Below are 20,335 nucleotides of genomic sequence, written 5' to 3' on the forward strand. Positions count from 1 at the left end.
TTAAAATGGTGCTTGTAGTGGTGGTAAGTATATTTATAAAGTCATTATCAGAGTGGGGTGCATCTTAACTTCTAATTTGTCTTGATCACTAGTTAAATAAGTTTCTGATTCTTTGAGATGTCACATGACAAAATACAGTGTAATCTGGACCCATTTATTTTACATAATAAAATTTTATGTAAATTTCAGATTAAAGGAGCATAGAAAACCTTGAAAAAATACATGAACCCTTAGTAAAGGATGCTCTCTTTTTTATTCAAGTTTTGAGTGGCACATTGCCTTCAAATACTGAAAAATAGACATCAGAACTGAAAAACTTTCTAGTTGTTCTTCAGTGAGAAAAGTGTTGGACTATCACCAACATCTAAGTATCAAAACTATCACTGTTGTGTCCAGTGAATTGACTAGACACTGATTGACAATATACGGGGAAGTCCGTTCACATAGCTAACTGTGGTGTTGGCTAACTGAATGTGTTGATCATTATAGAATATAGTCAATAAAATACAAGCAAAAAAAGACAGTACTTGAGTAACAGTCTTTACTGCTCACCTGAGCAAATACTTGAAAGTGCTCTAGGCTTCCCCTGGAGGAAGACCCACATGGCTATTATGGAGCACTGCAAAGCCATAGTAAATTCTAAGTCTCAAACTGAGGCTTGCTGTACATGAAGTCATCTGACTTACTGTTCTGTGGCCAACTGAAGTGTCACAGGTGACACGGTTGTTGTGCTATATTCCTCGTGGTGGCTCTGTCCTTTATGACTACAAATTTTTACATAAGTTTTATTTTGTTAGCTTGCCTTAGCATGAATGAATACCTTTTTTGCACAGTTAATTAGGGCCTACTATGATTATAATTCTGGTTAGCTGAAGAAAATGCATAATTACTTGACAATGATGAATGCTTTCTACCCTGATTACAAATATTTTGCCTGAGATGGACATTTACTTTTACAATAATTGACACTTTGTATCATGATTACAATTTTTCTTTGCACCTTGTCTGTCTTAGCTATGGAATTTAGAAGCTGTGATTTATTTTGATTCCACACATATCTAGTTTCAGTTCAGACATGCCTAACAGGCATACTGGAGCTATCAAAAATTATATCTTTGTTGTGTCTCAATGTCATTCGAGTAGGATGACACTGCACTATGTCCCTATCTGGTTGCTGATTTACGATAGTGTTCCTAACACACATTTTCTTGCAGCAGTCGTCACACAACATAGTGAACATGAGTTCAAAACAATCTGTACTATACTTATAGTATTTACAAAGATAGCATATAATATCTATAAGTACTGTGCCAGAGCTCATGTAACTCCAGAAAGTGAACTGAGTTGTCAAGAAGCTACTGATAGAACTTATTTCTTGATATTCTACTGGCAAGTTCAGCTTAAGTTCTCTGGTATGCTTCTATTCATTATTTACAATGCAGCAGTTAATTTCCATGTGTAGGTTAGGTACAATGTCACTGCTGGAGACTTTTGTTTGTATTACATGCTCAGACTGCACCACCATTTGAGCACTGTATCCACGACATTTACCTAGAAATTTCAACTTTCCTGTGCCTCAGATTACGTCGTCAGTGGGCTTACTGTCATAACAGATGATAGTAATGCCCTCATCCTTTGGGGCAACAAACAGACATTCATTATTAGTCAGTGGCATCCACAGGCATTCACTTAATACAATTCATAATTTTAAAAGGAGGACAACCACAGGTGAAATTCTGCATGTTGAACACTAAGTCTTCCACTCAGGCTGTTAAAGTTCTGTGTTCAAAGGTCATGATTGGTTTCATATTCTTAAAATATGCATCACCAAGTGAACTGAACAGTAGAGGAATAATATATTTACTCTTTTTTTACCATAGTTACTGAGATATACCCTTATTTAATAAGTTGCTTTTTGGGCCCAATCATTTTAACTTGGACCATTACTTTACAGTGAGTTCCTTATTTTTATTGCTTTGATGATGAACAGTGGGACTTGGCAATAACTGTTTTTCCTGTATAATACAATGATTTAAAAGCTAATGTAATCATATTAGTCTTAGCGGCTTTATGTGATTATGATCAGTTAGGTTCTTTTTTTTTTTTTTTTTTTTTTTTTAATTGGTTATTCTGAAGAGTAAATATGTTATTCCTCCAATGTACAAGTCACCTGATGATGTATTTTAAGAATCAAAACTGGTTGAGACCTTTCAATAAAGGACTTAAACAGCCTGAGTGGAAAAGTTTTTATTAAACATGCAGAATTTCAGCTGTGGTTGTCCTCATTTTAAAGTTACATGTTGAAAACTGCCTAGCATGGTAAAATGAACTTACTTCAAATCCTTGAACTTTAAGAAAAGTATAGTGAAAGTGCCAGCTAATATTCAGTTCAATAAACTATGTTTAAAAAACATCATTTTTCTTAGCTGTGTAAAACACACATTTCATAAAAATATTTTGGTCTCAGTACCAAACTCTCACAACATTATGTTATTTTGTATACACAATGAATTATGGTCATTATACATCAAGAAGGATGGTATAAATAGGAACTTGGATCAAGCACACCTGCTCCTCTTGATGCTGATAAACAGCCAACAGATTGACTTGGTAATTCAGTCTATAGACCAATATTTATGTTATGTCAAGAACCATTTAGTGTGAGGCCATCAAAATAAAATAAAAATTTAAAAAAACTTTGTGGTAGAATTTCGTACAGTAATAGTACACCTGTATCAGATTTTTTTCTGAAATGGGTAACTTACAGAATATCAAGTTTTACCATAATGAACTGAAACTCCTGGACAAAGCACTCTCATGTAACACACATTTGATAGCATCACAGCAACAGCTAAGTTTACTAATACCTCATACAGTTTCAACCTTAGATGGCAGGCTGCTGCCTTCTGCACTGCACAGCGAGGTAACCGTAGGTGTAAACAAAGTAGTAAAGTCTTATACAGAGGACTTGAGTACTTCTGACTATCTTTTGATGACACAGTGCTCAGAGACTGTTATTGCTAAGAATATCAATAGGAAGCTTGTGGATAATGGTGTGCTTGTAGTGCAAGCTGATAAATCTAAATTAGCTGTTGTTATATTGGAGACTAGTATGCATATGAAGTTCGTCAGTTTCTGGATGAGAACAATATACGTAAAAGGATATTTGACTTAACAGCTAAATAAACAGCAAATATTCTGAAAATTCTCATGACCACAAAAGTATTTCCTGATGTATATACCAAGAAAACACTGATACCAATTAAGATGTCAGCTCCCAGGCTTCAAGGAGCAGTAAAGATACGTAAGGACAATATGCACATTCATCCAATTATAAACCCAAAGAGCAGACCAGGATACTGCATTGAAAAGCATTTAGCCAATTATCAGAATAAAAATTTTGAGCATCCAGTGAATTACAGTATATCTAATAGAGAGGAACTTATCAGTAAACTTTCTAACTTAGCCATTCCTCCTAACACATCCATTGTTTCTCAGGATGTGAAAGGCATGTGTACAAGTATTCCTGCAGCTACAGGATATAATTAATGAGAACCTTAGAAGACACAGCAGATGACCCTCAGATGAGATAGATGATCATTTACAATGTTGTAGTTGGCGTTAATTTTCATGTGTGCAAAGATAGGGGTTAACTATGGCTTCTCTGCTTTCCTATTGTTTGGCAAACATATTCATAATGAATTTTGAGCACTGTATCCAATAATATCGTTTTATGGACTCAGCACAAAGACAACATTTTCTTATTGCATAGTGCCTCATTCCAAGACTGTAATAGTTTTCTCCTTGAGCTAAATAGCTTGGCTGATAACATCAAGTTTACTATCGAACAGAGAATTAATGGAACCCAGCCTTTCTCAGAGCTGTGTATTAAACTTCAAAAGAATGCTATCAGTTATGATATTTTTTTAGAAAACCTACATCTTCGACATGGTAATTCATAATTCTGCAAACCATCTGATACAAAACAAGATGGCAGCATTCAGATAAAAGCTTCAGAAACAGCATAGTGCACCATTGTCTCAAGAAGTCCGTAACATGCCGGATGACACTGTGCAAAACTTTTCAAAATACTGAGTGACAAATTTTGGGCCATTTTCTGTCAGAAGCATACACGGTAATCTAAGAAAAAGATTTTTGAGAAGGTCTTGACTGTGGCTGCTGTGGGTGTGGACAGGAAACAAACCACATAAGGAAATTTTGGGGAAGCATCAACTGCAACAAGCCAAAATGAGTTAAAGAAGGGTCCCACGAAATCAGCATGAATATGCTTCCAGGGGTGCTTAGGGGCTGGCCACAGGGAAAAGGAGGCCCGTGGTGTTGCTTGATGGGTGTCACAATGCAGGCAGGCCAATACAACACATGTGATATCATTGTCAATACCCAGCCAAAACAATGGCGTCAGGCCAGCAATTTTGTATCGGAAACATCCCAATGGTCGATGTGAAGAAGGCCCAAGACGTCCCACCACAACGTGGATGGGATCATAACCCTGGCGGCCGATTCTTCAGTAGCCAACAGTAACACACTGTCATGAATGGAGAGGGGTGCTGGAGAGCACAGTAATTACGTAAGGGACCTGATTCACAGTTTGGCTGTTTATCTGGCCAGCCACATTGGACAAATTGAACAACCTGACACAAGGCAGAATCAGCCACAACAGCCAAAGTCTGAGAAATGGTAATGGGAAAACCATCCACAGTGTTTTATGCTTAAACATCTGACTGGAAAAACAATTTTTCATTGTGATCAAATGTTGGATCAGAGCCAATCAGCAGTCACAAAAGATCATCCACATTAGTATGTTTTTCTGTGGGTCAGAAATGAATCTCATAGTTATCGTGTGACCAAAGCCCAGAATTGCAGTCAATGGACCACTTTGTCTGATAAACGTGCCGAAGGATGGAAAAGAGAAACCAGAGGTTTATGATCTGTAATCAAATAAAATTTTGAACTGCAAGAGAAAACATGTATTTGTGTGTGAGAATGGTCCCAAGCCCATACTGAGAGGTGTCTGTGGCCAAAAGATGATGATGTTGGCTGAGTTGGAAAGTAGCCAAGTGGCCAGTGAAAAGGAGCACATTTATGTAAGAGAGCATGAGGTGGCTGCAGCCACTGTGGCTGCATCAGGAAGAAATTTATGGTAGTATACAATCTTTCTGAGAAAGGCCTGCAACTCTTTGACATTGATAGGTTGCAACAAAGCTGTAATGACATCGATGCACTGGCTTAAAGGCTTCACACCAGCATGAGAGACTTCAAAAGTGAGATAGACAATAGATGGCTTAAAAATTGTGATTTGTTCAAGGTACATTTCAAACCAGCAGCCTGCAGTACCATGAACAAGGCACAAAGTTTCTGCAAGTGGTCATACGTTGAGGAACCAGAGACAACAGTATTGCCCAGGTAGTTAATGCAGCCCAGTGTGGAAGCTGTGAGTTACTCCAAAAATCATTGGAAAACAGCAGGGGTGCTAGCGAATTGCAGGCACTGGTATTGGTATGACCTGAAGGGGGTATTCATTACAAGGATATGTTTGAAAGCATCATCCAGAGGCAGTTGCAAGTAGGCTTTCGGCAAGGCTAATTTGGAAAAATATTGGTCCCCGGAAAGTTGAGCTAAGAGTTCATTCTGATGGGGGAAGGGAAAAGTATCAATAATAGACTGCAAATTTACGGAGTTTTAAAAATCATCACAGAGCTGAAGGTTGCCATTAGGTTTTCTGACAGTTACCAATGGAGTAGACAGTTCACTAGAGGAGACTGGCATGTAAGTGGATCGAGTTCAGCTTTGACTTGCTCCTGTAATGCAATGGGGTTTGGGCAGTCATGAAAAAAATGTGAGCATACTTTCAGTTTCATTATGAGGTGAGCCTTGAAATCTTTAACATACCAAATGACGAGACAGGGGACAATGCCAATGATCCAAGATCCCCATAGGTTTGAGAATTTAACAGAGTCACTGCCGCATTCATGTCCACTTGCATTTTTAACATTTTGTCCGTAACACTTTTGTTTGGGACTCCCGTCACGTGGGAAACACTGTTCATGTCTATGTACATGTCTGATGAATGAGACTGAGAGTTGCACACAGACACATTAGGTCCCTTTTTTTTTTTTTTTAAAGAGGGACTGGCAGGTTCCTGAAGAGGATCAAGCTGACACAAAATGTGATAAACACAAAGAGAAATCCATGACGAAAAGAAAGCCTTACACATTCCTTGGTCGGAGACACCAAAAGCTTGGAAATGTTGTGGCAATTTTCATAAGCGTTCCAATCTTCTGCAGTATCATCATATGGAGAAAACTGTGGGGGTTGTGTCAACAGTGCTGAACCCTGGTGCATCAGTGATGCCACTAGATTGTTTAGTGCAACACAGAAAGCCTGCTTCTAGTTAACAAGAGTTTGAAGAATTGCTGCTGACATGCTGGCCATAGTGAGTTGTGAAATGAAACCCACAGAGTAGAGTACCACACTCATCGCCAAAGATATGGTAATGTTGCACAAACACAATATTAGAATTCCCACCAACCAACCCTTAATTTGCTTCCATATGCAGGAAAATACTGATACATTGAAAGATGTAATAAAGAGTTCAAACACACAACATAGAGACAGAGTCTGGCAGTGAAGTAATTCATAAGTTCCATAAACATTACAGTGGCTGAGTGGCCCCATGTGCTGGCTTATATACAGCTACCTTGCACATGACACAGCACTTGCTGCATCATCTGTTCCAACATGAGGCAGCCTCTGTAGGCTGGCTGCAGAGGTGTGTGCTGATTAATTATGCATGCTCACTGTATAGGGTTACAACACCTCCCATTTATTCTTTGCCTTTACTGCCAGCAATATATTGTTACTGCACCTACTGACCAATTTTTTGCTTTTTTTGTTAGTTCAAAATCTCAAGATGCATTATGTGCAATTTTGTTGGTCAGGCATACCATAACCTGCAATTTTTTTTTGTAGTTGTGGCTGTTTTCTGCATCATTAGGAGCAATATTTTCAAGTCTGTTACTTAGCATTCCATTACATTAACATCCTATCCCTTACCTCCTTTTAATAGCCTAGTGTTCTACATACACACATGGCTCAATAGCCAGATATCCTACACACATGCAAAGCTCAACTTAACGTACTCAAAGAGTAGTGTGTCATTTGAATTATTGTTAACCTTTCCCTGAAAAGAGTTTATGCCACTTTTTTATTGTCAATACAGGATACTTTTCAGACTGAAGGATTACCTTCTTTGTATTGCTTCCATGCATTAAAATAGGTACAGAACTAGTCTTTAAGTAACAGTTAATACCACAGATCATCACTCTCATTTTTTCTACTGAGCATTCTGCATTTGTGCATTGTCTGGTGCATATTAGACCTCATGATTTTAAGATTTTTATGGCTGTGTAATTTTTAATATTGAGTTAATATATGGATTTGAAGTGCTCTCTGAAAATGTTTTTATCATTTATGATGGTGTGATAATGAGTAGATAGTAACATTTTATTTTGCTTATTTGATGTGAATTAATGACACTGATCTATGTTTTGAATAAAAAAGGAAATGAGAATTCTTCATCTTATTCATTTTTTGTTGTGTAAAGGTTCTCTCTTCAATTGTATGGTTGGGCATGTTGATTGTTTAATGCACCTGTCATGTAAAACTAATGGAGATAATAATCATAATCAATGTGTACTGCTGAATTGCTCCTTCTCCTCACTGTTTAATGAACATTTTTGTTTTCTGTTTATAAGGTCCACCTCTTTGATATTGATATACCTGGTGGAATAACATTCAAGGAATCTGAGACACTATCACCAGGAAACCAGTTAACCATATTTGAAACAGAGATGTGTAAAATAGGTGTTGGAATATGTTATGACATTAGATTTGAAGAAATGGCTCGCATCTATAGGAACATGGGTATGTTTAGTTATGCACTTTTGGTAGTATACTTATATTCATCAAGTTACATTTTTAAAAAAGTATTCCTATATTTTAGGTTGTCAGCTATTGGTGTATCCAGGAGCATTTAACATGACAACAGGACCTTTACATTGGCAGCTGCTACAGAGAGCTAGAGCTGTGGACAACCAAGTGTATGTTGCTGGTGTTGCACCATTGACTGAGAAAGGTTCAGATTACACTTCATGGGGCCATTCTACTCTTGTTGATCCCTGGGGCAAAGTAGTAGTTGAAGGAGAATTTTCAGAAGAAATTCTGTATGGTGATATTGGTACGTTTTACAAGAAAAATGAGATGTCGTATGTAGTCAAGTATCTTCTAAATGTTCTGTCTACATTATTTCACAATTTTTTAAATTCAGTCTTAGATAAGTTGACTAAATTTTCCTGTGGTTTATCTTAAATGTTTATCTGTAGATTATTGGTAAGACTTACACTTACAAAGTCATATTCAACAAAGATACTCTGACCATAAGATATAGATGTACCAATATATCATTGATACAATTCACACTGATCCTATATCCTTTTCTTTGAAATTTTGTCATTTCAGTCACTGATGCTTCATTCTATGGAGCAAGAGAAAACTAAAATTAACTATAACTGTAAAGAAGAATTTCAGCAAGGAGGCTAAAGTAACAAGATGAAGGCTGCTTTGATTGCCTCATTAAATTCTTACCTTAACTTCTTAAAATGTACAACTGGAAACTATGATTTATGACATGAAATTTAAATTTTCCAGTGACTTTACAGAGAATACACTCAGGAACAACTGAATTCAATACAGTTAATTAGTGGCATATACCAAGCCATTTCATTTGGAAGGCAATGGCAGGGCATCTTGGTACAGACTCCAGGAGACATCATAAGTTTTGGGGCATTACCCTGATTCATAACTGCTCAGCCACCATCCACAACTCACAGAGATTCATTGGAGCTAGCTCCAAGGTGTGCTCTGCTTGCTCAATGGCGTGCTATTTGCATTCAATAAGACAGCGGTCAGATAACCTGGGGATTACCAAAGCACCCTTCTATCTGTGGAGTGTTCTTCAGACCATTCTGATCCAACTTGATAGTGAGGAACACACTGTTGACTTGCTGAAGCTACAGATCACCTGTAAGATGATGTAAGTTAACATAAGGATTCACATGATCAAAAAGTACGTTCTTGTGTTGATTACTGGTGAGAGATGATGGCACAGATATCAGGGGCTCTAATCATCCCATGTAAACATCCTCCACATAGGAATACCTCCACCACCTGCCCTGCAGTAAACGGTATGTGTCACCCTATATAGTTTTTGATGAACTGCTATTCCTTTCAGCTCTCGGTGTGTACTCACATGTACCAGAACTCGTGACTACAGACAACCTTTTTCCATGCTTTAAGTATCAAGTGGTTGTACTTCTGAGCCACTGCTAATCTCTGTATCCTGTAACATGCAGTAAGTAGAGCTGTACCTATGTGATGGTGACTTCTGTGCCCTGTAGCAAAGTGCTGGTTCTGGATGGCATTGCTGTCGATCTGTTGCTATTCAACACTAAATTGGTGAATGATCTCCTGTACAGTGGCTTATGTATCGGCTGTTACAAACTGCAGTAGCTGGAAATATATTGTTGTAGCCCATGGCAGTTGCCTCTGGTGGTGTCCATTTAGCACAAATCAATGTACCCAGGGTATGCCATTGACATTGTAACAACCAAAAATCCAAAGCCTTAATGTCATCAAAGATCAGATATCCCATACAACAGGATTACATGATATAGTTGCATTTGAATGCCTTGCTGAATGCATTTTGCTTGTCTCGTACTCAGCTGTCATACTGATGCCAAATACAGTGTATTGTGGTACGTGAGTCACATGACGTGTTTAACTATTCCCTTCACTGTGGTGATGGGATAGCTCTTTCTCAAACACAGAACGTTTCTCCAGTTCAGTTGCTCAATGGTGAATATAGTGGCTTGTGAACTTTATCACACCACATGAGTTTGTCAGTGTACTAACCTGTGATCACTGAATTGCTCTCAGTGTCTCATCAGCAGAAGTTTACCGAATTGCTGTAAAATAGTTTTATGATGAATTCTCAATTTAATTACCTTAACTGCTTTCCACATTTATTAACATTCATAGTAACATGATGACCAGTGTCCGTCAGCTCTCACCTCCAAATCAGACTCACCATGAAACTTCCTGGCAGATTAAAACTGTATGCCGGACCGAGACTCGAACTCGGGACCTTTGCCTTTTGTGGGCAAGTGCTCTAATGGCTGAGCTACCCAAGCATGACTCACACCCCGTTCTCACAGCTTTAATTCTGCCAGTACCTCGTCTCCTACCTTCCAAACTTCACAGAAGCTCTCCTGCGAACCTTGCAGAACTAGCACTCCTGGAAGAAAGGATATTGCGGAGACATGACTTAGCCACAGCCTGGGGGGATGTTTCTAGAATGAAATTTTCACTCCACAGTGGAGTGTGCACTGATATGAAACTTCCTGGCAGATTAAAACTGTGTGCCGGACCGAGACTCAAACTCGGGACCTTTGCCTTTCGCGGGCAAGTGCTCTAACGGCTGAGCTACCCAAGCACGACTCACGCCCTGTCCTCACAGCTTTAATTCCACCAGTACCTCGTCTCCTACCTTCCAAACTTCACAGAAGCTCTCCTGCGAACCTTGCAGAACTAGCGCTCCTGGAAGAAAGGATATTGTGGAGACATGGCTTAGCCAAAGCCAGGGGGATGTTTCTAGAATGAAAGCCGTGTCTTCCCAATATCCTTTCTTCCAGGAGTGCTAGTTCTGCAAGGTTCGCAGGAGAGCTTCTGTGAAGTTTGAAGTTTGGAAGGTAGGAGACGAGGTACTGGCGGAATTAAAGCTGTGAGAACGGGGTGTGTGTTGTGCTTGGGTAGCTCAGCCGGTAGAGCACTTGCCCACGAAAGGCAAAGGTCCCGAGTTCGAGTCTCAGTCTGGCACACAGTTTTAATTTGCCAGGAAGTTTCATATCAGCGCACACTCCACCGTAGAGTGAAAATTTCGTTCTACAGAGTCACCACGGCTAACTGTTTAAAGGGCACTTTCATATATGTATTCTGACAGGTAGACATCACAAAGTTGGTGTCAAATCACACTGTCGGTGGACTCAGTAGGTTTTGCAATAGCTAATAATACTGCAACGAAATGCATATAGTTGGCAGAGAGAAATTAACACTGTAATTCCACCAGACAGTAACCTTGAAGTACTGTATGATTGATGTTTATGCACAACTGCTTAGAGTTTCCCAAATGTACAACATCAGTAACTTTATATTGTTAACACACTGAATGCTAGCCTCTGACTCACTATTTTTGATATGGGACTAAGTATATAAAGACTGACATAATGATGTTCTATGATTTTGGAACTTACATATTTGTTTATAAAACTATAAGGTGAAAATTTACCAGAGCAGATGTGGTATAGGTTTCAACAAGCACTTTCATTAACAACACATGGTTAGTTAACAAAGTAAAAAAAAATTCAGAACTTTTATTGTATGCCTCCACTGTGAGTTACCAATTTACAAGTAAAGTTGCCATATTTGAATTATGTTAATTTATACCAACTAATGGCTTAACTGAATAAAGAAGAGTGTTATCTGGTTTAGAAAAATTACAACTATACAAATATAAAGTCCAGTCCTGGAATTTAACAAGTACAGTGGCTCAATTCACACAAGTAAAGTTGAGTGTGACTGATCTCTAATTACAGGTAGTTAGTTTCTAATTAAATTAGTTTTTTTAAAACTGAAAGAGGTTGCCAGAAAGAATGAACTGAGGGCTTTCTAATGAGTGATGTCAATTCTTTCAGAACTTCTCCTTAGCTCTTATTACTTTGACCATTACACAATGTAGTAATAATTTCAACTATCAGTTTCTTCATTAACATGGTTTCCAGCAAAAATAACTATACCATTGTAATCAGTACCATCTGAATAATAAATTAATATGAAATATTGTAGCCGGCCGCGGTGGTCTAGCGGTTCTAGGCGCTCAGTCCGGAACCGCGGGACTGCTACGGTCGCAGGTTCAAATCCTGCCTCGGGCATGGATGTGTGTGATGTAGTTAGGTTTAAGTAGTTCTATGTTCTATGGGACTGATGACCACAGATGTTAAGTCCCATAGTGCTCAGAGCCATTTGAACCATTTGAAATATTGTATGTACAGTACTTTGGCATTTTGAGTGCACCCTACATATGTGTTCTGTGTACAAAAACAGTCAGATGAAAGTGAAAAAAATAGTTATTTAAGAAGAGTAGAATAATAACAAGCGAATTAACACCACTTTCCAGTTCTGTTGGGAAAATAAGACAGGTATTGCATTAATGCAGGCACCAAGCATGAGTTTTTTTCTCTTTTGTGTGTGTCTGTCTCAACACCTCTGCTATTTCATGAATGGTCTCCTTTACTCCTAGCGTATGTATATAATGTGAATTATAACATAAACACTAGTTTTAAGAATCCCTGTGAAGATACTCTTCAAGTACAATACAATAGCTTAACTTAACTTTATCAAATATTGTAGTATTAAAATAATAATATTAAGTACAGGGCTATTACAAATGATTGAAGCGATTTCATAAATTCACTGTATCTCCATTCATTGACATATGGTCACGACACACTACAGATACGTAGAAAAACTCATAAAGTTATGTTCTGCTGAAGCCGCACTTCAGGTTTCTGCCGCCAGAGCGCTCGAGAGCACAGTGAGACAAAATGGCAACAGGAGCCGAGAAAGCGTATGTCGTGCTTGAAATGCACTCACATCAGTCAGTCATAACAGTGCAACGACACTTCAGGACGAAGTTCAACAAAGATCCACCAACTGCTAACTCCATTCGGCGATGGTATGCGCAGTTTAAAGCTTCTGGATGCCTCTGTAAGGGGAAATCAACGGGTCGGCCTGCAGTGAGCGAAGAAACGGTAGAATGCGTGCGGGCAAGTTTCACGCGTAGCCCGCAGAAGTCGACGAATAAAGCAAGCAGGGAGCTAAATGTACCACAGCCGATGGTTTGGAAAATCTTACGGAAAAGGCTAAAGCAGAAGCCTTACCGTTTACAATTGCTACAAGCCCTGACACCCGATGACAAAGTCAAACGCTTTGAATTTTCGGCGCGGTTGCAACAGCTCACGGAAGAGGATGCGTTCAGTGTGAAACTTGTTTTCAGTGATGAAGCAACATTTTTTCTTAATGGTGAAGTGAACAGACACAATGTGCGAATCTGGACGGTAGAGAATCCTCACGCATTCGTGCAGCAAATTCGCAATTCACCAAAAGTTAACATGTTTTGTGCAATCTCACGGTTTAAAGTTTACGGCCCCTTTTTCTTCTGCGAAAAAAACGTTGCAGGACACGTGTATCTGTACATGCTGGAAAATTGCCTCATGCCACAACTGGAGACCGACAGCGCCGACTTCATCTTTCAACAGGATGGTGCTCCACCGCACTTCCATCATGATGTTCGGCATTTCTTAAACAGGAGATTGGAAAACCGATGGATCGGTCGTGGTGGAGATCATGATCAGCAATTCATGTCATGGCCTCCACGCTCTCCCGACTTAACCCCATGCGGTTTCTTTCTGTGGGGTTATGTGAAAGATTCAGTGTTTAAACCTCCGCTACCAAGAAACATGCCAGAACTGCGAGCTCGCATCAACGATGCTTTCGAACTGCCGAATCACTAAAGGGGCACATATCGAACATTTGTGAATGCCTAAAAAACCTTTTTGAGTTTTTGTATGTGTGTGCAAAGCATTGTGAAAATATCTCAGATAATAAAGTTATTGTAGAGCTGTGAAATTGCTTCAATCATTTGTAATAACCCTGTATGTTATAACCCTTTTAAATTAGATTACATCATGTTCATGTGAAAATATTCTCGAGCAGAGTAGTAGTAGCAACGTAAAACAGAGTTCTTTAATTCACTCTTGAACTCTACCATCCAAGAAGACGTTTAATATTCTCTAACAATGTGTTGAATTCATATACACACATATAAAGGATTCCTTTATGTATAATTATTTAACTTGCATTTGAGAAATAGGTATGTGACTAGTTTCCATTGACAAGCAAGCACTTTCTTAGTTATTGTTACATAAAATTCATCTGTCATGTTATCAGATGATGAACATAAGTACTCCACAACCAGAAAAATGCTACTTCTCCAATACACAAAATGAACAGTGACTAACAAAACAAAAATGTGATCTAAATTGAACCTAATGTAAGGGCTGTATGTTGTTACTCCCGAACCTTCATTCTTCTAGTTTACCCTAGAATTTTTTTCCAGTTTTTGTGTGTGGTTATTGTTGCTTTTCACCATCCAGCATATCTCTTGTACTCATTCAACCATTAGAATCACTGTTTTTATCCTCCTTTCTCCTCCTTTGCTTTCTCCATAGATTTCTATACACTGATAATTTAATAACTCATGAATGAATATACCATACATGGAATAAACATCCATATTATTTTTCCATTTTGACTGCAATAGTATCTAATTTATTTATTGTTGTTGCTTTTGAACTGATTATGTTCATTAATTTAAACACACAATTCTTTTCAGATTTATCCACTGTAAAAGAAGTAAGGCAGCAGATACCAATTTCTTTGCAGAGACGAACTGATTTGTATGACACTGTTAAAAAAGGTGGAATCTGACTGAATTTTGTTGTATAACATTATTTGTTTGGTGCCACACTTTTGTGTAGTTACAAATAATTTGTAATGAAATGGAAAATCTGTACTATGTATTCGGAATCTCCGCTGTTCTACTGGCGTATTACACCTGTAACTGCCATTGATCTACTGATATGAAAACAATCTAAAATAATATTTTTGATATGATGTATCTAAGGGATGGTGTCATTGTGAATGAGTTTTGATTTGAAAATAAATTTTTCTGCTGGGATGCATTATCAGGAACAAAAAGTTTGTGTTTTCTAGACTTTGATGATGTCACCAATTATATTCCCTCCTAAAAGTCATCAGCTGCAATTCCTCTGGTGTTTCTGAAGAGATTTTCAATTTTGTGTTTGTGTCAACTCAAAACAAACTGGTTTTAGTGATTTTATGAAAAGCCCAGTGTTCACCAGAAAATTAATTTTAGTTATTGTTAAAAAAGAAAATGTCATTTAAATTGTAAAATTATGCATGAAACTTCTTGAAGAAATTATCTATGGATCTTAAAGATCATTATTAAATTCTTAACTGTGGATTTATCTATCAACACAGTCACAATTTTCACATAGTTTGATATCATTTATTTATTTAATTTTTGTTCAGTTAAATCTCAGTGTGAATAGCATAGACTATGCAATTACATGTTATTAAATTAATTTAAAAAAGTACAGTAAAGCATGGAACTATGATATTCTAGAATGAAAACAATAATCTTGGACTCTTACCAGATAGAATTTATAAATAGAGAATTTCCAAAGAAGAGCGACACGTTTCATTAAAAAGGACAGGCAGGTCACTCAGACCCCACCCACATCCTCACTTCAGGTGTGTACCTCACCCTGGATCTGAGTGACTTCCCAATCCAGCCATCTCTCCTCTCCAAGGAAGGAATAAATAGTTCAGAAAGCTTTGATACCATCATCTATTTTTACTTTTATATGTGTATATCTGCAGTAGTAAATATTTCGCTCCTTAAGGTAAGTACTAGTCAGACACTCTGACCCATTATTTAATGGTTTTAGTTCTTTCTTAAATAGTGTAGGGTTCCATATTTATGCTGTTGTACTACTGACTACTAAAAGATAGAGGGACTTTGCAAATACTGAGATGTAAATAAAATTTGTGTTGTTTGGGTACAGTGGAAGAACATGTACTAAAGTATCTGTTGCTCAGTAAATTACTTCCCGCACATCATAGTCAAGTGCATTTTTACTAAGCCATGTAACAATACTGTTTCCATCATTGAAACATTATGAACAAGTAATCAGCAAAAACACAGACTGGATTCAGGACAAATGTCAACTGTTGCAACAAAATATTCGCCAACTAACAGTTTATAGAGAAATAGGCTCAGTGCCACCAGCGTTTGGTTGATGTGTCTGTGGATAGCTTATGGGTGTACTAGTGTGACCAGTAACATCAGTGCTGATACAGAAACAGAGCTAATGGAAACAGTTTTGCTGTAGAGGGCAGAGTACATCACCACCAGTTACATCACAAGAGGTGTGTCCTCTGGGCGGAGCCACTCACCATTGTATGCACATAAATAAGCATGCGCCACCTTAGCTGGCCTCGCTTGGGTCTCACTAGCATTTCAGACATAGCATTGTCATGGCTTGCTATTCTATGACAGCTTCTGTGCACCATTTGCTTATGATTTAGATGTTCATTCGTATTTTTGTCTATGCACTACTTATGATGACCAGATACCTTAATGGATTCTCTTTTGATAACACTTATTTAGTGATTTTCCCAGTGTACTTCGAGCACTGTACTGCACACAGTTTTCTCTATGTATGAGTATTCAGTGTAGCTGCCAATCATATGTTACTGAGTAACTGTTCCCACAGTTATATCAGAGGTGTTAAGGGCTTTCCATATTCACCTGTGATAAACAAGGACAGTAGCGTCATGGGTTTTCATGTGCAGAACAGCTTAAAGCTCATGTAGTACCCCCTGGAAAAACAGTGCACAAACAATACATCGGGCATTTTTCACATTCTTAGGACATCAACAGCAACTGGCATGTCAAGGAAAACACTATAAACTTAACAACAGCCCATGTCACAACAATGGCAATCCCAACAGCAGCAGGTAGACCCATTCGTCAAGCTACAGCAAACTTAGACATTTACTTCACTATCTCACATGCCACTTCTAGTGTCTGCATGTCTTGACCACTCTTGAAGGAGGTTGGGATTCATAGTTGCACCATCTGTGGCAACATTTTTCCACCTTCAAGCTAACATATGACGAAGTTCAAAAATCATTTTCTTCATATAGGCTAAACCTCGAGATCTTCAGTCTTCTTTACAAACTAGCACCCTTAGCTGATTCTGTAGATTTATCTTTAAATGAAATATGTAACAAGGGTAATCACATATGTATGTAGTTGAAGCAATGTTGTGGTCTCTTAAATGAAATTCCACTAGCTTTCACAGCAACTAGTGCAGACTTTATCACTATTGATTGCAGTTCTTGGTAGCTAGGACACAAATGCGAGTTTGTGTGTTTTAGTATTATCAGTAATCTGATACAAATACATTAATACATGCTGTAGTACTATGCCTAGCTCTAGGAAAGGAAATAAAACAAGAAGCATTGAAATCTACAGACTCTTCTCTAAATTACATATTCAAAAGCTCGCACCCATTTTAAGTCATTTGAAAAAGTAACTGACAGATAATGTACAGTTTAGAAACTGCAAAATATCAGAAATCTGTATTATAGTTCATCAGAATATGTAAAACCAGGAATAACCTAGCTTTCCTTTTACTAGTCAGGACAGTAAATGGATAGTATGGTTAACACGAGGTGACAGCAGCCAAACATTGCGAAGCAGCCAGACTCTCGTGAGCAGGAAAACTTCTACTCAGCATTGTGTCCACTGCGGCACAAATAAGATTCAGTTTTGCTACAAAACCCACCATGCTTTGACTATATGAAGTCCTAGTACTACCTCTTGCCCACTCTGCAAAGTGATGCACAGTTACTGCAAGAAGAAAGGTCATATAGCCACTATATGATAGTCACAAAGGAAAACACAAGGTCAGAAATACAGGTCTATAGGCATGAACATCAACATTATTATTATTAAGTATTTTCTAGACTCTCAGTCATTGTCAAAACTATACTTGTTAATTTTTGTTTTCAACCAGGAAGTCAGATTTCAAATGGACATAGGAGCATAGACAAATTTAGCATGGAGTGGACATAAATATTTATTTGATCATAAATGGACAGAAAACATCAGCTTTTTTCAGTAACCTAGACTTTTATTTGTATGATCTGATGGCAATTTTTGGTTATGGGCCACAAAACTGTGGACACAATAATAAAGAAATCTCTGTGTAACACAACAGCGGCAGCATAATGAATGTCACCCATTTTTCATAGCATCATTTGAAACCTGAAAATCACTGTGTACAAATATATATTTTTTTGTGGGTACCCCATTTATGGTCTTCACGTATATTACCAGGAATTAAATTGTGTGAGGTGGCAGTCTGTTAACTACAAGACCTTAAAACAAAATAAGGTAGGATGCTTGCAGTTACTTTGGAGAGCACTGATTGATTCCTTTTTCCAAAATTGTTTCACTGAGAAAGATCGTAACATGAATGTCAGAATGATGGACATCAAAATTGTTCACAGTACTGCACAGTTGCCTAACTAAGAAAATACCAGCATTTAGAATATAAGGACAATTTTGTAGCTGGAGTGAAGAGTTGCTAGCAATTAGAACATGGCATTTAATTCTCAACAGAGAGAAATCTTCAGGCATATTCTGTGAGTGTACTTTCTTGGAAGAGTCAAGCAATATATTGCTTCCTTCCATGTATATCTCACAAGAAGACCACAAAGGTAAAATTAGACAGATTTGAGCTCACTCAGAGGCTTACCAACAGTCATCCCTGTGCACCATTTGTGACTGGAACAGATGAAGGAGAAATTATAGGGGTATACAAAGTATCATCCACAACCCACAATTAAGTGGTTTCTATATTTAATGCTTTGCCTTTCTAGAATTTTAGACATAAACTTAAACAAACATTTTTGGAGTGTGATTATCTCCTCAGAATATGTAAACAAGCTTGAGTGACAGATATTGAGAGTGTTCAACACAACTGATGTTCTGAACAAAGCATCCCACGAACAGAACTACTTGTTGATCAGTACTAACAATTCATATTTGCTACAATCTTCTGGGGTAATGGCTGACCTATCGTCTCGGGAGTCATAAAGTTGAAGTGTCAAGTGAAATACAGTTTTTATTGGTCTACATTTGAATTGTTGCATTTATTAAACCCATTACTTTGTATTCTAAAATTGTTTTCACTGTGCACACTGAAGTTTACAAATTATAAGTTAAAAATTATTTCATCATCTTATATGATGTACAGTTAATTGTGCTTTAGAAATTTACAGTATTAAAGACAAACAAGAAACATTATATACAATAACTAACTATGAATAAGTCTAATCTACTAAAGAAAGAAGAAGTTATCTTCACCTGCTGTTTTCCACCACCAGTTTGCTAATTGTGAGAACGTCTTGGAACCCTTCATATCTACTCATACACCAGCAGAGGTCTACTTATAGTGTTTTTTATAGTAGGAATTTGTTATAACTTCAAGTTGAACAAATATATTTCAAGGATGACACAATACGTGAAGTCACAGATCAAGTAAACAGAGTAAGACGTGTGTACACTTTAACAGTCAAATCATAGCTGAGTCCAAGTCTAGCGGCCGCGCTTAGGTGGTGCTGCTGCTGCATGGCTGGCAGACAGCGCCGCATGTAGAGGACACGCATAACTGTGCGGCGGCACTTTGAAAGATCGGCGAGTCACAACACTTTTCCCGCTTTGAATTTTTTGCACAGGTCTTGATGGAGGTGGCCTGAAGATTGCTAACATCCATAGGTGTTGTTTGACTGGCCGTAAAGCCTCGAGGAGGAGGCTTCCCGTACGGACGGAAGTGTCTCCGATGATAATGGGTTGAGATGACAGGAGACGTGGGAGTTGAATCTGCTGGGGCCCCGTGCCCCAATCTGCCCATTGCGGCAAGTCTGGTTGTTATAACAGGAGACGTGGGCGATGTGTCGGCGTCCGTAGGAGAAGGAGGCGAGTAGAGTTGCTCCGACAGATGATTGTCATCTGATTCCTGCATGGGCACGTCTCCTGGTGGTGTCAGTTCTTGTGCTGGCACTGATATGATGGTGAGAGGACTGCGTTGTGAGTAATGAGAGATTCCAGTATACAGAACGTCAGGTAGAGCTGAAGGTGGTGTAGCGGCATACAGAACAGGCGTTGCCGGCACACTAGGCCAACGATGATCCGAATGACGCACTGCAAAACCCGTATCCATCTGGATTTCATACAGTCGTCGGCCACGGTGTCGTAAGATGCAGCCAGGACTCCATTTTGGCCACCTGCCATATCCCCATACCCATACAAGGTCGTCAGCAATGAACAGGCCAAGCGAAGGCACCCGCGGCCGTGAGGTGGTAGGTCACAGAAGATGAAGTAGCATGCGGGGCTGTTGGCCATGTAAGAGCTCAGCCGGGCTGTGGTCGCCCATGGGGGTGAAACAGTAAGAAGCCAGAAATTGGAGAAGCGCATCATCAGCAG

General features: G+C 38.5%; 1 protein-coding gene across 1 annotated transcript in view; it reads left to right on the forward strand.

Moving 5' to 3' along the window:
• Positions 1-15,064, forward strand: part of LOC126184730 (omega-amidase NIT2) — a 53,565-nt gene extending 38,501 nt beyond the window's left edge. The window contains exons 4-6 of the mRNA XM_049927267.1: positions 7,776-7,944; positions 8,024-8,257; positions 14,588-15,064. Of these exons, the coding sequence (XP_049783224.1) occupies positions 7,776-7,944; positions 8,024-8,257; positions 14,588-14,682 (498 nt within the window). The 3' untranslated portion in view covers positions 14,683-15,064. The remainder of the gene's footprint in view (positions 1-7,775; positions 7,945-8,023; positions 8,258-14,587) is intronic.
• The last annotated feature ends 5,271 nt before the right edge of the window (positions 15,065-20,335 follow it).

The sequence above is a fragment of the Schistocerca cancellata genome, chromosome 4 (assembly GCF_023864275.1).
Source record: "Schistocerca cancellata isolate TAMUIC-IGC-003103 chromosome 4, iqSchCanc2.1, whole genome shotgun sequence".
In the NCBI taxonomy this organism is placed as follows: Eukaryota; Metazoa; Arthropoda; class Insecta; order Orthoptera; family Acrididae; genus Schistocerca; species Schistocerca cancellata.